At 34.1% G+C, this 26535-nt stretch overlaps 3 protein-coding genes across 8 annotated transcripts; all 3 read left to right on the top strand.

The window, feature by feature from the left end:
* On the top strand, window positions 1-16871 carry LOC309491104 (troponin I, fast skeletal muscle-like). 4 transcript variants are annotated; one of them, XM_082160553.1, is made up of 11 exons: window positions 1-112; window positions 2897-2928; window positions 3022-3058; window positions 3743-3871; window positions 5696-5785; window positions 5907-6083; window positions 7556-8868; window positions 11332-11421; window positions 12525-12627; window positions 15248-15465; window positions 16840-16871. In XM_082160553.1, exons 2-7 carry the CDS (start codon window positions 2921-2923, stop codon window positions 7640-7642), a joined length of 528 nt encoding a protein of 175 aa, XP_082016679.1. In that variant the 5' UTR covers window positions 1-112; window positions 2897-2920; the 3' UTR covers window positions 7643-8868; window positions 11332-11421; window positions 12525-12627; window positions 15248-15465; window positions 16840-16871. The 4 variants fall into 4 exon arrangements, with proteins under 4 accessions (XP_082016679.1, XP_082016677.1, XP_082016678.1 ...); XM_082160551.1 differs by having other exon boundaries at window positions 7556-8473; window positions 8572-12627; XM_082160552.1 differs by having other exon boundaries at window positions 11332-12627.
* LOC309491106 (troponin I, fast skeletal muscle-like) lies at window positions 15377-21244 on the top strand. Its single transcript, XM_082160556.1, has 7 exons — window positions 15377-15465; window positions 16840-16871; window positions 16979-17015; window positions 17671-17799; window positions 18680-18769; window positions 18891-19067; window positions 20951-21244. Exons 2-7 carry the CDS (start codon window positions 16864-16866, stop codon window positions 21035-21037), a joined length of 528 nt encoding a protein of 175 aa, XP_082016682.1. The 5' UTR covers window positions 15377-15465; window positions 16840-16863; the 3' UTR covers window positions 21038-21244.
* Window positions 21245-21635: 391 nt separating this feature from the next.
* On the top strand, window positions 21636-25497 carry LOC309491098 (troponin I, fast skeletal muscle-like). Of its 3 annotated transcripts, XM_082160542.1 has the most exons (7): window positions 21636-21943; window positions 23143-23175; window positions 23369-23405; window positions 23497-23625; window positions 24603-24692; window positions 24786-24962; window positions 25073-25327. In XM_082160542.1, the coding sequence occupies exons 2-7, from the start codon at window positions 23168-23170 to the stop codon at window positions 25160-25162; spliced, it is 531 nt and encodes a 176-aa protein (XP_082016668.1). In that variant the 5' UTR covers window positions 21636-21943; window positions 23143-23167; the 3' UTR covers window positions 25163-25327. The 3 variants fall into 3 exon arrangements, with proteins under 3 accessions (XP_082016668.1, XP_082016667.1, XP_082016666.1); XM_082160541.1 differs by lacking the exons at window positions 21636-21943; window positions 23143-23175 and having other exon boundaries at window positions 23226-23405; window positions 24786-24966; window positions 25080-25497; XM_082160540.1 differs by lacking the exons at window positions 21636-21943; window positions 23143-23175 and having other exon boundaries at window positions 23229-23405; window positions 25073-25494.
* The last annotated feature ends 1038 nt before the right edge of the window (window positions 25498-26535 follow it).

Genomic DNA, 26535 nt, shown 5'->3' with positions numbered 1-26535 from the left:
GATGACGCCAGGTTTATATACCGGTTTATAAGTGTAGTCCTGCTGCTTGTGGTCTGCTTCCTTCAGATATTCTTCTTTCAGGGCTGAACTGCTGCTTAACTTTCTCATATAGGTGAGGACAATGTCTACATTTTCATGGTTTGATTCCATTTTGTCTCATCCAAAGATGCTTGACTTGTTTTTGAGGTGTTATTCACTTGGAATTTACTGAACTCATGCTTTGGATTGTATTTTTAGGATGACAAACGTATTTCTGTAAGCAGTTTATAGTGATTTGGAACTATAAAATAAACTAAATAATACTTATTTTTTATTTTATTAAGTGATTATTTTAGCATTCATTTTTGTAATTAATTTGTATAAAAAAAAAAAAAAAAATGAAAGTAATTTTAGAGTATTGTACACAAATTATGTAATCCTAAATTCGTATTAAAGATTTAATTTTCTTGCTACTGAATTAAATGCCAGTTGAATATCTTGCAATGCGTGTTGGACTGCCAAAATGAGCTTGGCACAAAAATGACATTTTAAATGACTGTATGAACATGAATATGTATGCTCAAATGCCTCTACAAATGCTAATACATTTATTGTTTATATCATTAAAGGGATAGTTGAAAATTCTGTCATCATTTACTCACCCTCAAGTTGTTTCAAGCCTGTATTAATTTCTTGTGCTGAGCACAAAAGGAGATATTTTCAACATATATTGTGGGTTTCTATACCATTGACTTCCATGGTAAAGAAAATAACACTATGGAAGGCAATGGGGACCAGAAACTGTTTGGTTAACAAACATTCTTCAAAATCTTCCTTTATATTCAAAAGAGGAAAACAACTCATACAGGTTTAAAACAACATGAGAGTGAGTAAATTATGACAGAGTTTTCATTTTTGGCGGAACTAACCCTTTAATACTATTTGCACAAAAAAAGAAAGAAAGAAAGAAAGAAAGAAAGAAAGAAAGAAAGAAAGAAAGAAAGAAAGAAAGAAAGAAAGAAAGAAAGAAAGAAAGAAAGAAAGAAAGAAAGAAAGAAAGAAAAATAACCCTTCCTTAGATATCTCTGTCGAACCATGCTAAGCTTTGAAGGGATCTGTTATAAATATGCAAGAATACAGCATAATAAATATCTGAATACAGAAAAAAACACGATCTGCGTGATTTATACAGCTGTCTTCGGACAGGGTCAGATTAGTTGTATTGTTGACATATGCATAGATTGTTCCAGAAGCAGGGAGACTGAGATACTGGATATCAGAGGGGGAAATTCACACCCCTCCCTCTGGATCTCAAGACATTTACAAGTGCTGGTTCAAGTGGCGGCTCCAGGATTTTTTTTCTTCGGGCTGCTAAGGAGGGGCTTAACAGTTCAAAGGGGGTGCTAAGAATAAATAATCCCTAACGAAAAAAAGTATACTTTATTGTATTTGAAATATATTCCCTTTTTCAATAGTACATTGCACATATACTATCTTTAAATATATTAAAAGTATATTAGCATCATGCTTTTAAGTATTTTCATTAACAACTTTTAACACACTTTAAAATAATTGTACTTTAGTATATTATTTTCTAAAAAATATATTAAAAAAATATATATACTTGAAGTGAAAATTCTGTTTATTTGCACTTTACTTAAAATATATATTTTAGGTAGCCTATATTTTTAACTGTGTGATGAAAATTATCATTGTAGCAATGCATTGAAGTATACTTTCAAAATACATTATAGTATACAATAGTATATTGTACAAAGTATAGCTAATTAATATTTGTTTATTAATGTGCATTTGTTATTGAAGACAAAGAGTACAATTTGTAGTATTTGGAATTTAAGCCAAAGGTATTACTGAGCATAGCCTATACTTTTTACTCAAATATAAAACACTTATGGTATTTGGCTTGTATGTTTCGAAGACACGCGTAATGAATTTGTAATGTACTTGTAACAAATAAAGTACACTTTAATATCACTAATAATCAAGCATGTAATTAGTCCCTACAAAGACAAATACTATAACTTGTCGACTTGCAGTCCCATAGACATTATAGCCTATACGTGTAGCAACGTATTATGTCCATGTATATATTAGAACAGATAGTGAGGGCTTTAAAATGGCGGTAAGCTAAATTTAGGAATGCGCTTATGCTTTTAAAACGCAAACAAAATGGAAAATAGCGTGGGTGTCGAGACGTGTTTACAAAAGTTGAACTTTTGACTTTACACAGCATTTTAAAACATGGCGCGAGAAACTGAAAAAGCTGAAGAGATGCAATAACGGTCGAAGACGCTTGTTTAATGCATTAATCTATGTGTTTAGATCTAAAACAACCTTTTCTCTTTATTTTTTTCATCACCAGGCTAGCTAGGGCGAACAAAGGGCAAGAATTTATATACAAATCGATATTATTTGATGTTTATAACGTGAGTGAATCTTCAAAAAGATCAGGGTAGCCTACGTTAGATACTCACCAATAGCAGATTACAAGAGGACAATTTGTCTATTATCTTCTGAACTATTCCGAGATGTGTCAAAAGCCCGTAGTCTTTTTATTCATATTTAAAGTAACACACCACCATTTTTTGAAATAGGGGTTATTCACTGTCTCCCCTACATTTAGATAGGTGGGCAAATGCATTTTTGTCTCAGTCCATGCATTGTCTTAGTCTGGCAGCACCACCGCTAGCTTAGCTTAGCATAATGAATGGAATCCTTTGTTGCCGGATAGCATGTCGTGAGTAAAAGTGATAAAAAAAAAACAAATAAAAAAAACGAATTACTTCTTGAGGCCTGTGTATTCACAACGAGTACGCATAGCATAATAGTTCATAGTTGTTTCATCTCTCTAAAAATGTCTTTACATTTTGTTTGCTCTGTTTTGCACTCTGTACAGGGGTGAAGAAAACAGGGGCCCAAAATGTCTGAGTGAGTATATGAATATCTTATTTCATTGATTTCATATCAAAGAAACGGGAATCTATTATTGTTAAATTGTAATTCTTTTATCATCCATCACAGAAAAAAGATGACATCGAGCCGCAAGCACCATCTCAAGGTAGAGTAAAGAATACACAGATGCTTTTGATACTATATAATATAATAATATAAAATATTTATTGAAGACCTCATGAAATAATATTTGACTTTTGTGACTGATTAATATAATATAATATAATATAATATAATATAATATAATATAATATAATATAATATAATATAATATAATATAATATAATATATTAATATAATATAATATAATAAAGGAAAAATTGATGACGGGTCGTTGAATTATTATAAAATAATGCACAACCGAGTTGGTAATGCGGTCATGGCACGAAGCGGAGTAAGTTTATCTGCTTCAAGAACAGTGCCGTCATTACCTCGCTAGTGAAAATGACATGTAGCTTTTAAGTTGTTAAACTATTTTACTGATATTACTTTGTCCAATCAAATGCTTTGTAGGATGAGAATGTCCCTCATTCTAATACCATCTACAACAGACCAGCAAGTAGCACATCACATCATGGCTTTGAAATAAAAAGTAAAATCCGACCCTTTGAAATGTCCCACCCTCCTTTTTCAATAGGAAAGAAAACTGTGCACATCATGTGATTACATGTGGTCTTTACAATAATTTCTTCTGACTGCTTTTATGTTTGTCAGTATGTGTGTTGCTGATAAAAGCACTATAATGGTGTTGTATGAAATCCAGGGTCTAACTGATGTATTTGCCCTACAGAGTTTGGTGCTTAGCATTGCAAAGGGCCTTATGGAGAAAGAAGCCGCTCAGCTAATTGTAGACAGGGAGAATTACATGGCACAAAACTGCCCTCCTCTGTCCATGCCCTCATCTACAGCGGATCTGCAGGTCTGTCACCACATTCACCAAATGTTCAGAATGCTAATTGAATTAAAAGTCCTTGTATGATTTTATATGATATATGAATATGATTCACATGTACATCACTTAGATGTTTATTTGTTTGTTTTCATTAGGAAGACAGAATTTTTTTGTTAGATTATTTTAAAGCAACACTAAGTAAAACATTTTTTTTCACTAAGTAATTTTTGAATTAGCCTAATTGAACACTGTCTGGGTGTATTAAAACTTCAGGATTACATTCGTATAGACCTGCAACAGTGGTAAGGTAAAGCTAAGAGTGCTCCAGACCAACCTTCCGAACGAATGACTTACAGAAGGTATACTTAACTAAGAACGTTTCGGGAAACACGTATAAACGATAAGGTACAGCTTAAGGTGTAACTTAAGAACGATGTAGTGTTAAGGAGGTTTCGGGAAACCCAGCCCTGGCCACTACTACAGATATAAGTCAACCAACTTTACTTGTCTTATAATAGCTTTGGATTGGCCATGCCGTGGTAAGACACACCCAGATTTAGGTTGGTCAAGCAGCACTTTTGCTACCCTAAAAGGAAATTCACTTCTTGTCTTTGCAAAACACGTACACTTGAATTAGAGCCAAAAATTAGTTGTCACTAATCTGATGCAAAACTTGCGGTAACATACGAATCCATTTAATCTACTTGGGAAAACAATTTCAAAGTCAGTCGGAATAAAATCAAATGTAACAATTTATTATGTCAGGTAAATGTATCATGCCAATTTCATAATCAGTTTATGAAAAATAATAAATACAAAACATCAAATGCTCTGGAATAAAGAGAGAAGATGCGAACCTGACATTATAAAATGATGTGAAGTGCCTGCATACACTCCGCATCACGGGCTAATTTGAGTTACAAATCGCCACAAGCCTTCTTCAGCATCTCCCTAAATACTCAGACCAAGGCAGAAACCTCTTTTCAAATGTAAACATGAGTTCACAGTGGGAACTTGCATTCAGAGTTTACACCTTTTGGGAGCAGAATGCCATTTGCCATGATAATTGTTCATATTAAACCATATAGATTTTGGGGTGAATTCAGGTAGGGATGGGTGAAGGGAATGATTTGTAAATTGGGAGGTGATCAACTCAAGTGTGATCATGTCTCGAATGGGGATGGTAATATAGCAAGAGAGTTAAAATGTTAATTTCGTTTATTTTTCATAGAGTAGCCCTCTCTTCCAGTTCTTCCAGTTTCTCCAGTCTTACACCATAGACGCATCTGGAAAACCAATGAAATATATTTCAATTTTACTAGAATGGCATTTGAAAAATGTTTTTCTTGACGTTTATGGTTGTGAACGGACAAATAGGCTCTTAATATTGTTTATTAATGCTTGATTTTTGTGGCTTTTAATAAAATAATATAATATAATATAATATAATATAATATAATATAATATAATATAATATAATATAATATAATATAATATAATATAAACATTGATGTACTCATGTTATTTAGATGGCACCATGAAATACTTTAAGAAAATCATAGTAAACATCCAGAAAAACAATGGAATTTTATCTAGATTTTGCAACAATCTTCTCTTTTGGATATTAGAATGGCATTCAAAATATTTTTTTCTTGACATTTATGGTTGTGAACAAAACAAATATGTTCTTAGTATGTAGGCTATATTAGTGCTGTCCAGATGTTTCACTGATGTCTCAGTGATGAATATGCGACTAGGCATGATAAAAGTTATATTGCATACTCTTGAAACATTATGATGCAAAACATGGTTAGAAAAGAGAGCCTGACTCTTTCAATGTCGTCCATTCAGGAACTGTGCAAGAAACTTCACCATCAGATCGACACGGTTGATGAGGAGAGATATGACTTGCAGAGCAAAGTGGGCAAGGGAGATAAAGAGGTAACTTATAAACTATAATACTCAAACATACCTTATGATGATGATGAAGGTGATGTTTCTGTTGAGTCTATATATTGGGTTCTCTGAGGTCTGTTTTGACTCTAGTCTAATGTGTGTATAGATTGAAGATCTGAAGATCAAGGTGGTCGACCTGATTGGCAAGTTCAAGAAACCCGCGTTGAAGAAAGTGCGCATGTCTGCCGATCAGATGCTTGGGGCTCTTCTGGGCTCCAAACACAAGGTGTCTCTGGATCTGAGAGCCAACCTGAAACAAGTCAAGAAGGAAGTCAAAGAGGAGGTGAGTGAAATATGATGCTGTGACTTTTCCTTTGTGCTTATAGTGCAGAGCAGATGTGAAGTTATATAAATCCATGAAGCCATGAGAGGCCGTCCATTAGTGATTTTACCATGGGTAAATCCCCCTAACTGGCCTCAAGTTGCTCATTGCTTGTAGCATAGGTGAACATATAAACAATAATATAAATATTTGTATCACTTATCACATAAATATGAATAAAAAAATAATATTTATTATTAAAACAAATAAACCATTAGAGGCTCTTATCATGATTTACTACTTTAATAAATATGTTTATTGAGTAAGTAGTTAATAATGCATTTTTGTGTCTTCCTTTGGTTTATATGTCAAGTCACATTTATTTATACAAGTCACATTTTTATTGTATACAATACAGATTGTTTCAAAGCAGCTTCACATTAACAAACAGTGTTAATGTTGTAAAATGCATCAATTATGAAACAAATTCAATTTAAGCTGTAAAGCAGCTCTTCAGAAGGTAATATTAGGGCAGTCAATAGATTACGATTTTAATCACGATTAATATTCTTTAACGTGTTCATTTTCTCATCATTTGCTATATCCAGCAAAATAAACTATCCGAAGGATGATTTTCACAAAACTGCATTTTCTGCAAGTTTTGTTTTTCATGGTAAATGTAGGTGTCTTTCCAAAAAGGACACTTGGAGACTCCAAAAGGACACCTAATAACCAAATGAAATAAACAGTCCATATAGCTTAATTCATAAATGTATGCACACAAAAGCACACACGGAAAAGTTCAGTGTACAGTATGTGTACAGTGCAACAGCAAAGAGCTTGTTTAGAGCTTTTTAGTGCTTGTTTACATTTTAGACAGTTGCAATAGTTGCAATACTCAACACAGAACCACATGGAGATGACAATAAATAAATAAAAATCCCTAAACCAACGGCCTTGACCTGACTACATTATATGCCTACTACACTACAGTACATGGATCCATTCAGAATGACTAAACACAGGAACATACACATGCCAGATAACAAAACTATCCTCCTGAATGTGTGGAAATAACGTGAATGTACCGAAATGTGTCTGAGCATAAATACAATGTGCGTTTGTTTGCGCATCAATATCACAGACTCGCGTGTTCTTACTGTACAACTACTGTACATTATCACAATCGTGTTTACAATCCTCATCCATCGAGACTTTGGTTTGCTTTATCCAGTCGAGAAACGTTGTCCGGTATCATCTGTTCTGATAAACTCCTGACTTCTTAGATCATCTAACTGCGTGACGTAAATTTCGTTAATGATGCAATTGTGCGTGCTACCAAGGTTACCATATAATTATTTTAAGCGTTAATGATTTTTTTATTAATTGCATGCGTAAACGCATTAATGTTGACAGCCCTGATATAAAGTATACAGGCCTATGTTTAATTGAACTACCATTTCTTCACACTCAATTCCTCTCTCATAATCCAGGTTTCAGATGTTGGGGACTGGCGTAAGAACGTTGAGGACAAGGCCGGTATGGGCGGCAGGAAGAAGATGTTTGAGGGTGAAGCCTAAATTCCTAGACATTTCTTTAATTATTGTGGAAATTCGTCAGTGCTATGCAATCATTTATCTTTTTTGCCATAGTTTTGTCTTTAGCTTTCAGTGCCTCAAATGAGCATTTGCTTCATGCAGTATGTACAGTATATGTCCTGAAAGAGAATTGTGTATCATCGCTGAGCCATGACCATTAAATGAATGCTTTTGAGGAAAATCCCTTTTTTGTTTGTTTTATTACGCATGCTTTGGTTCTTTCACTCCCTTACACTCTTTGACTAGTGCTTTGTTTGGATTGTAATGAATACATATTATAGTGCTGAAATTAAATTTGGTCGGTATACAGCTTCCAGATGAAATATGGGTGGCATTTTAATTTAATTTGGTTGGTACACAACTTCCAGAATAAATATGGGTGTCATTTCAACTCACATTTATGGAGATCTCCTCTTTTGCTGTATGGTGAGTAACTTAAAATACTTTTTTCTGAAATATCTCTCATTATTTTGCTATGGAACCCTTTATTTGTTCTGTCAGATATGTTATGGATCTTGGTGTATTACGCATTGTTTCCGTTTACAGCACACGCATAAGCATCTTGAATGAAGGGGAATGTTGTCCCGCCGAGGATGGGCTCGGGATATTTCAGGAGCTCAGCGGCCTATTGGTCTAGCCTGGAACCCACTTCCATAAACAGGAATAAAACAGAGTGTTTCCGTCTTTCTAGACATGCCTGGCTTTGCTCAGAAAGTCAAGAAAGAGATCAACCGCCGTATTCCTTTAGGTACATTTGTCAGACTGGGGAAAATTTGGAAAACACAATGTTTTCGTTTCTGGGGCACCATTCCTGTTGCAGTGAAGGTTTAATATGATATTGCATATATTTTGAATATTATAAAATATGTAATACAATTTTTTTTTTTTTTGCAAATTCATTTTTTAGAAAGTGTTAATGAACACTGCCTCATGTGTGGGCTTCAGTTTGTTAGATACATTTTTTTTTTAAATTGCACAATCTAATGAGGGGTTATTTATATGGAGGGGGTTCGGGTGGAGATGAGGGATTTGATATTGTGTTTCAGGTGTGTGTGTTCTATTGGTTCTCTGGATGGATCTACTACCATAAAAAGAGAGATTGGATTTCCTTGGTCATAGGGGAATACAATATAAACTTATGATGCCCGCTCCCTGCAGAGACCCAGTTCTTCCTCCATTCTTCTGGCTGTGTGTGCCTCAGCTCATAGGTGAGATGCTGTTTTCTCTGCTTTTTCCTATGATTATCCTATTGTTAATGTTGTAATAGCATCTTGGTGAAGCTTGACCAACTGCACTGTGTACATTTTTGGCGTTGACAGATAATTTAATATTTTAACCAAATTTAGCTATTTGTGATGCATTTGAAAGGTGTTTTTACTGCTTGTTTATTTTTTATTTTCAATTTTGTAAGCATAATTTGAGATAAGTAGTTTGTGCATGATATCATTTTTCAGAACCTTTAAGAAAAGTTTGTTCAGACTTGGATTGATTTGTTGGGAAATCAATTATCTGGTTTTATTTTGTCTTATTTGTCATGGGACATTACATCTGTATTCTTGTTGGGAATATAGAAAACTGCTATTGAAAAATCACTGCACTATTCTGACACACACTTGGTAGATGAAAGATAATGGGCCCTATCTTGCACCCAGCGCAATTGACTTTGTACACCGACGCATGTATCATTCCTATTTTGCACCCGCGCACAGCGGACTTTTCCCTCCACAGAAGCACGTCGGTTAACTAAGAAATACACTTGCGCTCCCGGGGCGGTTCAGCGCAAAGAGGAGGCGTATTCCGGCGCAAACGTTCCTTCATGCTATTTTGCAGGTTTAGAAAACAATTCCGCCATTAACCGAAAAAAAACTAGTTTAAAGTCAGAGGCGCGTTGCGCATGTTATTCATATGCTATTTTAAGGGCGCATGCTTGGCCATAATCAATGTAGCGTGTGCACAACGCGCATACACTTTGATTCTCTCACACAGAAGCAGCCGTTTTCATTTTTTCAAATCATACATTATTACGATAGATAGATAGATAGATAGATAGATAGATAGATAGATAGTTTATTATAAAAGCATACATCTAGCTTACACATTTACCCAAATGATCATACGCCTGTTTAACCGAAGCTAATTTGGGTGGGTTTCTCCCATCCCCAACGTCATTTCTCTGTGTTTCACGGCCCGGGACGAGAACGTCTGTCTCCTCGGCTGTGAACCGCTCCTGGCGCGCGCCTGGCAAATCCGCCGTTATAATAGCAATCCGCTATAGAACAAGAGCGCCTGCTCTTAAAGGGAATGTGAGATGTCGCTCTGATTGGTTTATTTCACGTTACGCCCAAACCACAAATATGAATAATGAAGCTACTTCAGACCAACCCCTTTTAGATTTGCGTCGGGCGCAAGAGTAATTTATCCCGCCGGTATAATAGCAACAGCGCCCAAGACCCGCCCACAAAGTTACTTGCGTTTTGCGCTTGATACTTGCGTTTCAGATCGTTAAAATAGGGTCCAATGTGTTGATTTGAGATTTAGAAACTCGATTCATTTCGGCTGTTAGGACTAGAGGGTGATATGCCAATGTTTATCTTGCTGTCAAGACCGAATCTTAAAATAAATAAATAAATAACACTTCAGCTGGCGTGTCTAAAATGACCCTCAGGGATCTCTTTGGTGCTTTAGACAATGATGCTATGGCTTAAATCTGGGGTATTAGCATTGTTCAAATGTAAAGGACTTTACTACATATTTACTCACATTATCACAATGGTACTCATTGTCATACCTTTGACCTGGCATTGCAATTTGCATTCTAAAAGTAATCCTGACACAGAAGAAGAATAGACAGTTGATAATTGATTCGTTTTTAACTAATTATTATATACTTTTTTTTTTTATCATATTAGGGACATTTATGTTGTAAATATTAAATTAAGTTTAATGTTATTTGACACATTTACTTAAACTATAATATAATATAATATAATATAATATAATATAATATAATATAATATAATATAATATAATATAATATATGTGAGTTAGTATATGACAGAACTTTCATCCAATTGAAAATAAATTGTGATCATTTGGTCATACATTTAAGTTAGGCTCAGCCTTTAAATAAATGGAATTTAAAACTGTGAGAAAGGGCATCCTTAATTTCACAGGAAACGAAGGACGCATTTTAAGGAGCCTTCGAAATTGGGACAGCCTTTGTCACGCCGCAGTGACACAATGGATGCAGCCTTTGAATTGGGACGCAGCAGGGGAGTGTTTGGTAACCTGTCTGGAAAGCGGAAAACAAAAATATCAGTGCAAATATCAATTAATCTACTACCTTACGCTTGGAGCATTGTTTTTTTTAACCTAACCTTTACCCCCGGGTTCACAGACAAGGCTTAAGCCTAGTCCCAGACTAAAATTCATGCTTGAGCTGTTTTAACTGAAAGCAACTTGCACTGACAAATCTTAAAATATGTCAGTGCAATTGTTTTGTATAGAGATGCACATCAGTTATATTTTTTTCTAAGGCACATTTAAAAAAGCTATTTGAATGCCCTTATTGCACTAAGGCCAAATCTTGGCTTAATCAAAGCCCTGTCTGTGAAACCAGGCCTTGGGGTTTATTTTTTTTATTTTTTTTAACATTTGATTCTTATTTTCAGGGATTAAGGATGAACGTAATCAGGAAGAGAGATGGATGGAGAGTTGCAGAAGTCTCTAGCGATATCTACTGGTCATGGTGGGAACTGCAGGTAATCTGCATCTTGATGACCGTTTGTTGTTGTACATAACATGCAATTGATAAAACAGGATAAATGTGTCAATTTTAGTAGTCTTGTTGTTGCATAATGCATTGCCTACCTCATTACATTACCTGTAAAATTAAGTAAGTGGAGTCAATTACCTGTTATGTCAGTGAAGTAAATACTGAATGGTTATTTCACTTTTTTATTCCAAGCATGTGTACAAAATTTGGTTTAGTAAACAGGAGGTTGATGTTACTTTCCAAACACATTATATACTCTCGGAGAAAACATCTATTAACCAGTTAATATGAATGATTTGAACATGCAATACACACACAGATTTAACTGCTGTACATAATTTAAAAAAAAATCTTAAAATTAAATGAAACCACTTCTCATAAAGTAGAACACAGACTTATTTTCAATGAATGATATATGCATTCTTTATAACAACTTGCACACATCATTCTTTATTCTTTCAAGCAGACATTTTTTATAAATTAAATATAATGAATCCTTATTAAAGCTATTAAAGAGCAGTGAATGCTTTTCTCTTTTTCTTTTGTTGTTTGATTAATATTAAAGGAATAGTTCACTTACAAATGAAAATTCTGTCATAATTTACTCACCCTCAAATTGTGTCAAACCTGTACAAGTTTCTTTCTTCTGCTGAACACAAAGGAAGATATTTTGAAGAATGTCGGTAACCAGACAGTTGATGGACCCCATTGACTTCCATAGTAGAAAAAATAAATACTATGGAAGTTAATGGGATACATCAACTGTTTGATTATAGACATTCTTCAAAATATTTGCTTTTGTGTTCAGAAGATGAAAGAGTGATGCCTGAGGCCGAGACTAATGCAGTTTCGAGCAAAAGTTTGCAGTTAGTGATAAAGATAAAGTGAGTAGTATTCAGCTGGTCATGTGATCTCAACATGGCAGCCTCCATGAGAGGGCGACCTGCCCCTTGCCGAATAAAGCAGACACTTACATGACTGTAGTCTTTTTCATATTAGACATTAATATGTAAAACTTATTTTTTACAGTTAACAGAGCTTCTGAGATGCCTCAGCTTCTGTTTGATTCTGTTATTGTTACTTTTACAGAGCTGATGATGGTCAGAGAAATTCATCAGTAGAACTGGTCCAAATTAACCTCGTTTCCTATTCTATTGAATGTGAAGTTCTGTAAGACACCTTGAAGCTGATGGTAAGTTCAGTGAGTCTATTTGTTTGTGATTTGAAATGTATTCAGAGCCAACTTGTTTTTAGGCTAATTATTCAAGAAAATTCTACTTTTCTACACAATTAATTAGTTTAAAATTGGGAATTTGGTAACACCAACCAATAGCCAATTAGTTTTACAGCCATTTTTTTAACTGGAAATGTATATAAATAGCAGTAGTGTCTGATTCTGTGAGTGAGCACATTAGCTATCACATTTGAAAACCAAAAGAGCACCTCTTCATGTTAAAATGTTGTGTAATTGAAGCCTTGATTTGTGCTCTAGCTGCATTATAACATTCCTATTTTGTTTGCGTGTGTCTTGACTCTGTTAACCTCTAGACAGTGCTGGGAAATCCAGAGAGAGCGTGTTTAGTATTAATATGAATGAAATATATCATTTAACAGCGAGAATGGCGACTACAATCGACTACATAGCATGTGTTACAAATAAAGCTACAATAAGCTCATGGAGTGAATACAATTATAGTCAATCATCTTTGAAGCAGAGGAAACTCTGACCAATAAGAGAACAGTTGTACTAGCATGTGACTTGCACAAACACGTTTTGGTACGAATTGAAAGGTTGCCTTGTGAAAGCAAACCAAACCAAGAAGAAAATGCAACATTGCAACAAATTAAGCCCCTGTTTCGGAACAAAACAAACGATCTACAGGTGTAAAATTGCCCTATATGCTAAATCATGTATAATGTTCTGCATGCACAATGTAAGAAATTAAATACAGAATTAAATTTATAAAAGACAAAAAAATTATACTAAACAGAAAACCAAGTCATTTTAACTGATTTAGAAGGAAAATTAGAATAAAAGCGAAATTGCCAAGTAGCTTGGCTTGTTTTAGCAAACTTGGATTCAGGGTTACGTTCATTTTGGAATGTAACACCTACTTTTCGTGATCCAGTCAGGATAAAATAAAGTCTCAATTATAGAAATGGCACATTATAGAAGTAAAATATATACTACCTATACTACACAGTACATGTAGAAAGGTGTTTTTTAATAGATATATAAAATAGTAAGTGTTAGTATTAATGGGTCAAGCGTTGACAAAAAGATTCAGACGTTTCTTGAAAACGGCTAAAGACTCAGCAGCTTGGGTTGAGATAGGCAGGTCATTACACCAGCATTGTACAGTCAAGGAAAAGGGCCGTGAAAGTGATTTTGTGCCACTTTTGGATGAGACCACAAGACGCCGTTCACTTGCAGAACGCAAGCTTCTGGAGGGCTCTGAAGTGAGTTTAGGTATAGCGGTCCAGAGCCAGTGGTTGTTATGTAGGCAAACATCAGTGCCTTGAATTTGATGTGAGCGGCTATTGGCAATTCCATGCTGGAAGGCCAGCCAAGAGAGCATTACAATAGTCCAGTCTGGATAGAACAAGAGCTTGGACAAGGGCAGTTCTAACAATGTGGTCTGTGAAGTTTAACTGATCATCAACCACAACTGCAATGTTCCTGGCTGTCCTGGATGGAGTTATGTTTGACAAACCTAAGTTGTGATGGAGTGTTGGGTTTGCTGGGACCACAAGCAGTTCTGTCTTTGCAAGGTTGAGTTGAAGGTGGTGGTCCTTCATCCAGCAAGAAATGTCTGTCAGGAAGGCTGAGATGCGAGCAGCTACCGCCAGATCTGGCTGGAATGAGAGGTAGAGTTGTGTGTCATCAGCATAGCAGTGATAGGAAAAACCATGTTTCTGAATTACAGATCCTAGTGATGACATGTAGATGCAGAAGAGAAGTGGTCCAAGCACTGAGCCCTGAGGCACCCCCGTAGCTAGATGCTAGGTGACTTAGACACCTCACCCCTCCACGACACCCTAAAGGACCTTCTGTACCTGAGAGGTATGACTTGAACCATTGGAGTGCAGTTCCTGAGATGCTCTTCATCATGAGGGTTAAGATGAGGATCTGGTGGTATGTGTCAAAAGCAGGAGACAGATTTATTAACTGTAGAGTCTAATGAACATGCTATTATGTCATCTAAATCATCTGACAAAGGTCGTGGAGAATATTTCTCAACTGAAAATAACTCATAATTGTAATTTGATGAAAATAAGAACATAAAACATTACATAATGTACATCATATCCTGTTGGAATTTATTAAAATGGTAGTAGCATCTCTATGACCAACAGACACAGTCTTAGACGTTTCTGTAAATAGTACACCACCAGCTTAACAACTGAGTAAGTATTTGTAAATGATCTTATGTGTATTAGTAAGCACTGCTGACTTTGCAACCTAGGATCATGTAAGGTCAAAGCAGGGGCGAGCACCTCTGTAAAACAAAATAAAAGAGTTGTTTCTATTAATTAAACATATAAGAAACTTGATCATTGCAAGGCAGAAATGGCAGCTTGCCTTTTCAAAAAAAAAAAAAGAAAATAATAATTTTTCTTAGTTATAACCAATAAAGGAAAGAAACATAAACACAATAAGTGTTATTCTCCAACACCCTGCATGTTAATCAATTCATTTGGCAGATGAACGACTCCTGACAGCCCTTATCAGATCATATTCATCAACTGCCTTGACCTAACTCTTCTTGTTAGTTTCATTATCCTGACATCTGGAAATTTGTTTTCTCCAGTAGTCTATTTTAAGCAGTGTGATCAGCGGACATTAGAAGTGGATATTTCAAGAGGCTGGCAAACCAACTGTGGTTAGTTACATTACCATAAAGAGGGGAGACGAATGATGACGCCAGGTTTATATACCGGTTTATAAGTGTAGTCCTTCTGCTTGTGGTCTGCTTCCTTCAGATATTCTTCTTTCAGGGCTGAACTGCTGCTAAACTTTCTCATATAGGTGAGGACAATGTCTACCTTTTCATGGTTTGATTCCATTTTGTCTCAAGCATCCAAAGATGCTTGACTTGTTTTTGAGGTGTTATTCACTTGGAATTTACTGAACTCATGCTTTGGATTGTATTTTTAGGATGACAAACGTATTTCTGTAAGCAGTTTATAGTGATTTGCAACTATAAAATAACTTCAGAGGAATATCAAATATTTGTATTTTATTAAGTGATTATTTTTGCATCACTTAATAAAATACAAATATTTGATATTCCTCTGAAGTTATTTTATAGTTCCAAAATCACTATAAACTGCTTACAGAAATACGTTTGTCATCCTAAAAATACATTATTCTTTCAATTAATTTATATAAAAATATATGTCATTTTAGAGTATTGTGCACACATTATTTAATTCTAAATTCGCATGTATTAAAGATTTTATGTTCTTGCTACTGAATTAAATGCCACTTGAATATCTTGCAATGCGTGTTGGACTGCCAAAGTGAGCTTGGCACAAAAATGACATTTTAAATGACTGTATGAACATGAATATGTATGCTCAAATGTCACTACAAATGCTAATACATTTATTGTTTATATCATTAAAGGGATAGTTGAAAATTCTGTCATCATTTACTCACCCTCAAGTTGTTTCAAGCCTGTATTAATTTCTTGTGCTGAGCACAAAAGGAAATATTTTCAACATATATTGTGGGTTGCTGGTCCCCATTGACTCCCATAGTATAGAACATAATACAGTGGAAGTCAATGGGGACCAGAAACTGTTTGGTTAACAAACATTCTTCAAAATCTTTCTTTATATGTAACAGAGGAAAGAAACTCATACAGGTTTAGAACAACATGTGAGTGAGTAAATGATGACAGAATTTTCATTTTTGGGTGAACTAACCCTTTAATACTATAATTTGCACAAAAAAAGAAAGAACGAAAAGAAACAGTCCCTTAGATATCTCTGTCGAACCATCCTGAGCTTTGAAGGGATCTGTTATAAATATCCAAGACATCTGAATACAGCAAAACACGATCTGTGTGATTAATACAGCTGTCTTCGGACAGGGTCAGATTAGTTGTATTGTTGACATATGCATATATTGTTCCAGAAGCAGGGAGACTGAGATACTGGATATGAGAGGGGGAAATTCACACCCCTCCCTCTGGATCTCAAGACATTTACAAGTGCTGGTTTCAAATTATAATGCAGAAAATATAGCCCACTCTATATGACATCTCTCTTAATGCGTATATCACAAAATAACCTTTGAATTAATCAAGACTAAATATTGTATATCAAAAGGTAAATATATAAAAGGCTTTCTAAAAATGTCTTTAAATATTTCTGCTCTGTTTTGCACTCTGTACAGGGGTGAAGAAAACACGGGGCCAAAATGTCTGAGTGAGTATATGAATATCTCTGTTATTTATTTTATTTATTTCATATCAAAGAAATGGGAATCTATTTCTTGTTTTGTTCAATTGTAATTCCTTTATCATCCATCACAGAAAAAAGATGACATCGAGCCGCAGGCACCATCTCAAGGTAGAGTAAAGAATGCACAGATGCTTTTGATATTATATAATATATTATACAATATTTAATAAAGACCTCATTAAATAATATTTGATTTTGTGTCTGATATAATATAATATAATATAATATAATATAATATAATATAATATAATATAATATAATATAATATAATATAATATAATATAATATAAGAGTAATTGATGACTGGTCGTTGAATTATTCGAAAATAATGTACAAACCAATGCGGCCGCAGACAACAAATTTCTGAGCGAGTGTGTGTCCGTACTGTATGTGTGTGTGTTTGAGTGGGAGAGCAGGATAAATAGAGTATGTGCTTTCAATTTTTATCCTATTGTTTACTATTATATAGTCAATCAGATTCAAGCATTCAACAGCCCCGTAGTAATTATTATATTATATTATATTATATTGCAAGAAAAAATCACAACATGGCTTTGACATAAAAAGTCAAATCTGACCCTTTGAAATGTCCCACCCTCCTGTTTCAATAGGAACTGTGCACATCATGTGATTACATGTGGTCTTTACAATAGTGTCATTTCTTCTGACTGCTTTTATGTTTGTCAGTATGTGTGTTGCTGATAAAAGCACTATAATGGTGTTGTATGAAATCCAGGGTCTAACTGATGTATTTGCCCTACAGAGTTTGGTGCTTAGCATTGCAAAGGGCCTTATGGAGAAAGAAGCCGCTCAGCTAATTGTAGACAGGGAGAATTACATGGCACAAAACTGCCCTCCTCTGTCCATGCCCTCATCTACAGCGGATCTGCAGGTCTGTCACCACATTCACCAAATGAATTAAAAGTCCTTGAAACTACAAAAATAAATATATATATGATTTTCGTTCTCTCATAGCACATGTACATCAATAAGATGTTTTTTTGTTTACGTTTTCATTTGGAAGACAGAATTTTACAATACATTGTTTACAAAAACAGTAATTCAATATCATTACCATGCTCATGAACTTCAGGGTTATTATCATTACCTAAAACTAATGTTATTTCAGGTTGTAGCCAAGGCGACATTTGAATTCTAAAATAATTAAAACTAAGAGTGAAATAAAAAGTTATAGAAACTTTTTTTTTTTTAAAGCACAAAAAAAAACTAAAAAAAAACAACAAATTTACTAAAACTTAAAACATTAAAACATTTACTAAAACAAAAACTTTTGATTTGTTTTAAAGTAATCCGCAATTTTAGTAAAATAAAATAAAATAAAATAAAACAACTGATGCACTCGTTTACAAGGCACTTCGAAAATACTTCAAGAAAACCACTTTTGTGGCTTTTTATAATATAATATAATATAATATAATATAATATAATATAATATAATATAATATAATATAATATAATATAATATAATATAATATAATATAAACATTGATGTACTCATCATGTTATTTAGATAACTTTTGGATATTAGAATGGCATTCAAAATATTTTTTTCTTGAACATTTATGGTTGTGAACAAACAAATATGTTCTTAGTATGTAGGCTATATTAGTGCTGTCCAGATGTTTCACTGATGTCTCAGTGATGTATATGCGACTAGGCATGATAAAAGTTATATTGCATACTCTTGAAACATTATGATGCAAAAGATGGTTAGAAAAGAGAGCCTGACTCTTTCAATGTCGTCCATTCAGGAACTGTGCAAGAAACTTCACCATCAGATCGACACGGTTGATGAGGAGAGATATGACTTGCAGAGCAAAGTGGGCAAGGGAGATAAAGAGGTAACTTATAAACTATAATACTCAAACATACCTTATGATGATGATGAAGGTGATGTTTCTGTTGAGTCTATATATTGGGTTCTCTGAGGTCTGTTTTGACTCTAGTCTAATGTGTGTATAGATTGAAGATCTGAAGATCAAGGTGGTCGACCTCATTGGCAAGTTCAAGAAACCCGCGTTGAAGAAAGTGCGCATGTCTGCCGATCAGATGCTTGGGGCTCTTCTGGGCTCCAAACACAAGGTGTCTCTGGATCTGAGAGCCAACCTGAAACAAGTCAAGAAGGAAGTCAAAGAGGAGGTGAGTGAATGGTTAAAGTGAAGATCAGATGTGAATAGTTATCTAAATCAAGCGTAGCGTCAGTTACCAGGTCACGTTAGTCAAGCTCGCGTCAGCTGATCCACGTCTACCTAAAGGAATATGACGCCTATCACCGTATACATAAGCTCCTTCAGTATTATCAGCAGCTATCACGTTTCTCAGGAGCTAATTACCCTCCTCCATCCCCAGCTCCTCCTCTCTCTGGCATTCTGATTCCCGTTGAATCAGAATAAATTCTCAAATTATGTTGTACTTTAAAATCTTGAATTAATGATATCTGCAATACATTCATGTTGGTTCTGTTCTGTTTCCCCTAAGGGGGGTTATTGCTGCCCAGAACAGAACCATACCGCCAGTCCAAACTGTATGCTAATTGCCAATCGTATTTGACGATAATGGTCCTGACAGAAATAATAATGCCATGAGCCATGAGAGGCCGTGCATTACAGTGATTTTACCATGGGTAAATCCTCCGAACTGGCCTCAAGTCGCTTATTGCTTGTAGCATAGGTGAGCATTTAAACAATAATATAAATATTTGTATCACTTATCACATAAATATGATCAAAAATAATATTTATTATTAAAACAAATAAGCCATTAGAGGTTGTTATCAAACGTTAACCATGGCAAAAATCTTGCTAACGTATGAGCTCTCATGATTTCCTGCTTTAATAAATATGTTTATTGATATTGAAAATGAGTAAGTAGTTAATAATACATTTTTGTGTGTCTTCCTTTGGTTTATATGTCAAGTCACATTTATTTATACAAGTAAAATTTTATTTTATACAATACAGATTGTTTCAAAGCAGCTTTACATTAATAAACATGAAAATAACAGTAATGTTGTAAAATTCATCAATTATCAAACAAATTCAATTTAAGCTGTAAAGCAGCTCTTCAGAAGGTAATATTAGGGCTGTCAATAGATTTTAATCGTGATTTATCTTGTTTAACATGTTCATTTTCTCATCATTTGCTGTATCCAGCAAAATAAACTATCCGATTGAAGGATGATTTTCACAAAACTGCATTTTCAGCAAAGCTTTTTTCATGGTAAATGTAGATGTCTTTCCAAAAACGACACTTGGAGACTCCAAAAGGACAACTAATAACCAATTCATACATTTATGCACACACGAAAAAAAACCGAAAAAAAAACGTACAGAACAAAACTTTTCAGAGTTCAGTGTACATTATTTGTACAGTGCAACAGCAAAGAGCTTGTACAGAGCATGTTTACGTTTTAGACATGTCAAGTTGCAATACTCAACACAGAACCACATGGAGATGATGCTCTTCAGAAACAATCACAGAATATGATCACAGAATAAATAAAAAAATTAAAAAAGTGTGTTTAAACCTAAACAGACACTGGAATGAATAATTCACTGAGTCTCTATTCTCTCTGCCATCTTTGATGTAATCAGCCTGGTTTTCTTTACATCAGTGCTGTTTTGGACTGATTGTTTCAATGCATTTGCTAATTGGCTAATTATATAGAAAAATGTCTTAATGGCTTAAAATGATCTGATCGCAAACAGAAGCAAAATCGGGTTAAAGGGTTCGAATAGAAATTTCCGCCTATTAGCGTTACAGGTTATTGTGGCCATTGTAGATGCTCAGAGTCAGTCTGAAAAACTCTTCTAAGATCATCTAACTGCGTGATGTAAAGTCCGTTAATGATGCAATTGTGCGTGCTACCATGGTTACCACATAATTATTTTAACGCGTTAAGGATTTTTTCATTAATTGCATGCGTAAACGCATTAACGTTGACAGCCGTGATATAAAGTATACAGGCCTATGTTTAACTGAACTACCATTCCTTCACACTCAATTCCTCTCTCATAATCCAGGTTTCAGATGTTGGGGACTGGCGTAAGAACGTTGAGGACAAGGCCGGTATGGGCGGCAGGAAGAAGATGTTTGAGGGTGAAGCCTAAATTCCTAGACATTTCTCTGTTTAATTATTGTAGAAATTCGTCAGTGCTATGCAATCATTTATCTTTTTTTGCCATAGTTCTATGTCTTTAGCTTTCAGTGCCTCAAATAAGCATTTGTTTCATGCAGTATGTACAGTATATGTCCTGAAAGAGAATTGTGTATCATCGCTGAGCCATGACCATTAAATGAATGCTTTTGAGGAAAATGCCTTTTTTGTTTGTTTTATTACGCATGCTTTGGTTCTTTCACACACACTCTTTGACTAGTGCTTTGTTTTGATTGTCATGAATAAATACTATAGTGCTACTGTATGCTGCTTTTTTCTTCTATTTTGATCAGTTTCATTGCTCTATAGGTATTCCTTTAATTCAATTAAAGTAAAATTTAATTTAATGAAATTTAATTTGGTCGGTACACAACTTCCAGATGAAATATGGGTGGCATTTTAATTTAATTTGGTTGGTACACAACTTCCAGAATAAATATGGGTGTCATTTCAACTCACATTTATGGAGATCTCCTCTTTTGCTGTATGGTGAGTAACTTAAAATACTTCCCTCCCCTTTTTTTTCTGAATCATCTCTCATTATTTTGCTATGTAACCCTTTATTTCTTCTGTCAGATATGTTATGTATCTTGGTGTATTACGCATTGCTGCCGTTTACAGCACACGCATATACGTCTTGAAGGAAGGGGAATGTTGTCCCGCCTAGGATGGGCTCGGGATATTTCAGGAGCTCAGCGGCTTATTGGTCTAGGCTGGAACCCACTTCCATAAACAGGACTCCCAAGATCTGCTGACCCATCAGAGTCTAACATATATATCCTATTTAACTTTTCTCTCTCTGAGGCTCACCAGTCTTTCCAGTTCTTCCTCCAAGTGTTCCTCCTCTTCTTCTCATTAGGTGAGCGTCATTCCCGAACTCTCTGTAGATCTGTACGAAAAAGGACAAAGGCACATCTTTGAATGCAAACATTTGTGCATAGATTTAGATACTATTTATCTCCTAAAACAATTACGTTACTGATGAATCTTTCCTGTTGTTTAGAGACATACTGTCCTCTAAGTGCTTGATTTTTACATCCATATGTCCAGACAGATAAAGTCTATTAATATTCATGAGTATACTGTAAAAAATGTGGCTGCGATTTAGTTATAACAACTTAAAATTTGTTGAGATAACTTAAATATCCAACTTAACTAAAGTTAACTAAACTTAATATTTTAAGTCAAGCATGAACACATACTTTTTAAAGTTGAAACAATGTTGGATTTTAAGTTGTGATAAATAATCGCAGCATTTTTTTTTACAGTGATAGAATATGTTGATAAGTGTGATTTTAAATGTAGTTATGAATTACCTGATTAAGTATACATTTTGTATATCTGTATTAAATGATATATAGAGAATTTATATGAACTTGAAATGTATATATTGAAAGGAAACAATATTTAACAGCAATACAATTTATTATAATTGTTTCTCTCAAAAAGTTAAATATTCATTTAAATGTTCTATTTTAATATGCTCTAATTGATATGACAGTTTATTCTGTTTAAATCACATGAGTTAGACTGTAGTTGTTATTGATAAAATATATCTTTATCATATTTTTATAATTAAAATGATATATCAATAAATTATGACAACATGTTTTTTTTACATTGCTTTACTCTTCAAAATAAGTTAAGCAGTTGTCAACTTTTTTACATGTTATACAAGATTCAACTCTAATTCAACATTTTAAGTCAATTTAATGTAATTTAATTTGAAATGACTTAAACATCCAAGTTGATTGTACTTAATTTAAGGTAGTAACTTTTTTAACAGAGTATACAATAGTATGATAATCGCATTTGTCTTATAGCCTCTGAATACAGCAGCTGATCGCTGGGATCATGTTTATGACCTTTTGAAGTCGTGACAAATGTACTGACTCGAGCATCTCAGACTATTGAGCTAAACTTACAGACTCAGTGTCCCTGATTGAATTTCATTTCTTAACAAACTTTACCTGTTTAAAACCACGTAGAAGTGCTTTTCTTGAGTTAGCCAATTAACTAAATTGCCTATATCTAATGAGTAATTTCTATCCAATCCAGGGTGAAAACACACTAAACCACCAAGATGTCAGAGTAAGTATTCTAATTCTGATTGCAGTGGGTTCTTTATTGGTTACATAGTGTAAAACCTTATAGACTACATATGTGTAATTTTATTTGAAGTTATGTTTGTTTTGAATAGAATAGTTTATAATAGAATCCCTTGCACTCTGAGTAAGTACAGAGCTCCGTTTGATACTCATGGCGAACTTGTTTTCATAAACAGAAAAAAGATGACCTCCAGCCGTAGGCATCATTTGAAGGTTAGACAATTTTACTGTAATTTCACAAAACACATGTTTTTTAATTGTTTTGTAAAGCGTATTGTTGACTTCTCTTCCTCTAACCCCTCAGAGCCTGGTGCTCTCCATCTGCAGCGGTCTGCTGGAAGCTGAAGTCAAGCAGGCTATTGCTGATAAGGAGGCGTACATGAGTGAACACTGCCCTGCTCTGGATATGCCTGGATCCCAGCAAGACCTGCAGGTGACCGCGTTATTGCTAGTTTCACCAGTAACACTGTAAAAATTATATGATAAAATAATTTATGACAACATATGTTTTTGCATTGCTTTAACTCAATAAAATAAGTTAATCTTTTTTTTTTTAAAGTTATTCAAGATTCAACTAAGCCATTTTTATTGTTAAACAATATTTAAGCAATAATTAGTTTGTCATCATATCAACGGGATAACAGTTTTTGCAATATTACTGTATTAGTATTTTGTTTTATGTATATATATATATATATATATATATATATATATAACTATCAAAAAAAAAAAATTAAACTGTATTTTTATAGCCTTCATTAACCCTTTGTTAATGTTAGTTAAAATGTATGCTCATGTTCGTTCACAGTGCATTAACTAATGTTGACACAACTTTTGATATTAAAATGTTTTAGCAAACATTGGTATTAGTCAAGTATTTACTAGACTAAGAAATGGAGTTTTGTTTATTAAAAAAAAGTATTGTTTATTGTTGTTTCATGTATATATATATATATATGACCACATATTATTAAACTTTCATATATAATTAGATCATATGTAATTAAGTAACCACATATTAATTCATATTTATTAAATATAATTACTTATATTAATATAATTGTTTATATATAAAAGTTGGTAACACTTTATTTCGATAGTCCCCTTTAGACATTCTATTGACTATACATGTAAGTAATTTTGCATGTACATCAGCCTAACACCAAACAGTCTACTAATGACTGGTAGTTGACATGAAGTTACTTATAGTTAGTAGAATGTCTAAAGCAGACCAGTGTAACCTAAAAGTTATATAAAGTTACATTGCATTCAATGTTCATGTTTTTAGGTGCTTTACTTGTGAACTGAAGCAACGGCCACCATGCTCTACTGTTTGAGCTACAGGAAGATTATAGAATGCTTACATCATTTTTGTATGTTTGATAATCAATATCATATATCATGTATCAGGAACTGTGCAAGAAGCTTCACCAACAGATCGACACCATTGATGAGGAGAGATACGACTTGGAGTCAAAGGTTTCCAAGGCAAACAAGGAGGTAAAGACCATGACACCTCAATGATCATTTGATCAGTGATTCATCCATTTAGTTGTTTTTCCAATTGTTATTTATTATTATATAATAATATAGATTGAGGATCTGAAGCTCAAGGTGGTCGACCTGATTGGCAAGTTCAAGAAACCCGCGTTGAAGAAAGTGCGCATGTCTGCCGATCAGATGCTTGGGGCTCTTCTGGGCTCCAAACACAAGGTGTCCATGGATCTGAGAGCCAACCTGAAACAAGTCAAGAAGGAAGTCAAAGAAGAGGTGGGTTGCAGATTCAGAATTTTGTGGGGACATCTCCAAGTGTGATGTATTTGGGCTTTATCCTCATCTCAGCACGTTGTATTCATGTCTGCTGTTTTTGCGTTCCACAGTCTGTAGAACAAGTTGGCGACTGGCGTAAGAACATTGAGGACAAGGCTGGTATGGACGGCAGGAAGAAGATGTTTGAGGGCGAGGCTTAAGATGTATCGTTTTTATTCTCCCATATGTCTTACATTTTCTCTGCCAAACATCTTTCTATCCTGTGAACCTCACGTTCAAATAAAAAGTATTTTTCCTGAACTATTTTGCACATTGTACATTGTCCGAGTGTTGAATGGCATGGCATTAAAGATTAGTGTATACATATATGCCTTTGTGTTTTTGCTCAGAGTTGCAGTTCGACTGAACAGCCAATAGCATTCGCATGTTCATTACTGTTCAAAGGTTTGGTGAAAGAAGACTATTATGCTCATCAAGACTGCATTTTATGATCAAAAATACAGTAAATACAGTACATTTGTAATTGGTAAATCCAACAATACATCTTTTATGCCAAAAATCATTAGGATATTAAGTGAAGATCATGTTCCATGAAGATATTTTGTAAATTTCCTACCGTAAATATATAAAATATTAATTTTTGTGAGTGAACGCAGCAGAATCGCGAACATAAATGAATAACTTTAAAGGCGATTTTTTCAATGTTTCGATTTTTTTTGCACCCTCAGATTCCAGATTTTCAAATAGTTGTATCTTGGCCAAATATTGTCATATAACAAACCATACATCAATGGAAAGCTTATTTATTCAACTTTTACATTTACCCATGTGATAGTTTTGTGGTCCAGGGTCACAAATGTTAAAATGTTCCTGTGATCAAAGCTGAATTTTCAGCATCATTACTCCAGACTTCAGTGTCACATGATCCTTCAGAAATCATTCTAATATGATGATTTGATGCTCAAAAAACATTTCTGATTATGATCAATGTTGAAAATGTCTTCATATTTTGTAGGAAAACCATTTTTTTCAGGTTTCTTTGATTAATAGAAAGTTCAAAAGAACAGCATTTATTTGAAATGTATACATTAAATGTATATGTTTTTTTCCCTTCACTTTTGATTAATTTAATGCATCCTTGCTGAACAAAAGTATCAATTTCTTTCGAAAAAAACACATACAACTGCATATAAGTACAACATACAACAATTGCCTACACAAAACAGATTTAATATTCAATTTTTGTCTGCAGTATGTGTTTATTTGATGAAAGATCCTGAAAGGCGTAAAGGAAGATTTAAACTCATTTTCATGTATTGAAAAATGACTGCATTATCAGTTAATATGGTATTGTATGGTAATACAATGGTACATTTTCATATAAAATGCTACTAATCAATTACAGTATTCATGTACCATTTCATTTCCATGGTCCTTTGAGAATACCATGGTAATACCATTCTACCATGGCCCAAAAATAAAACATGTTAATTATGTGGTTACATTTGTTATTTTTTCTTAGTTCATTCCGCTTTTGTAAACATTAGTGAAAAAACTCTAACCATAGCGGTAA

This window comes from Leuciscus leuciscus (assembly GCF_965113295.1).
Source record: "Leuciscus leuciscus genome assembly, chromosome: 25".
Lineage (NCBI taxonomy): Eukaryota > Metazoa > Chordata > Actinopteri > Cypriniformes > Leuciscidae > Leuciscus > Leuciscus leuciscus.
The sequence above is the reverse complement of the archived record's forward strand: the minus strand, read 5'-3'. Positions and strand labels throughout refer to the sequence as shown.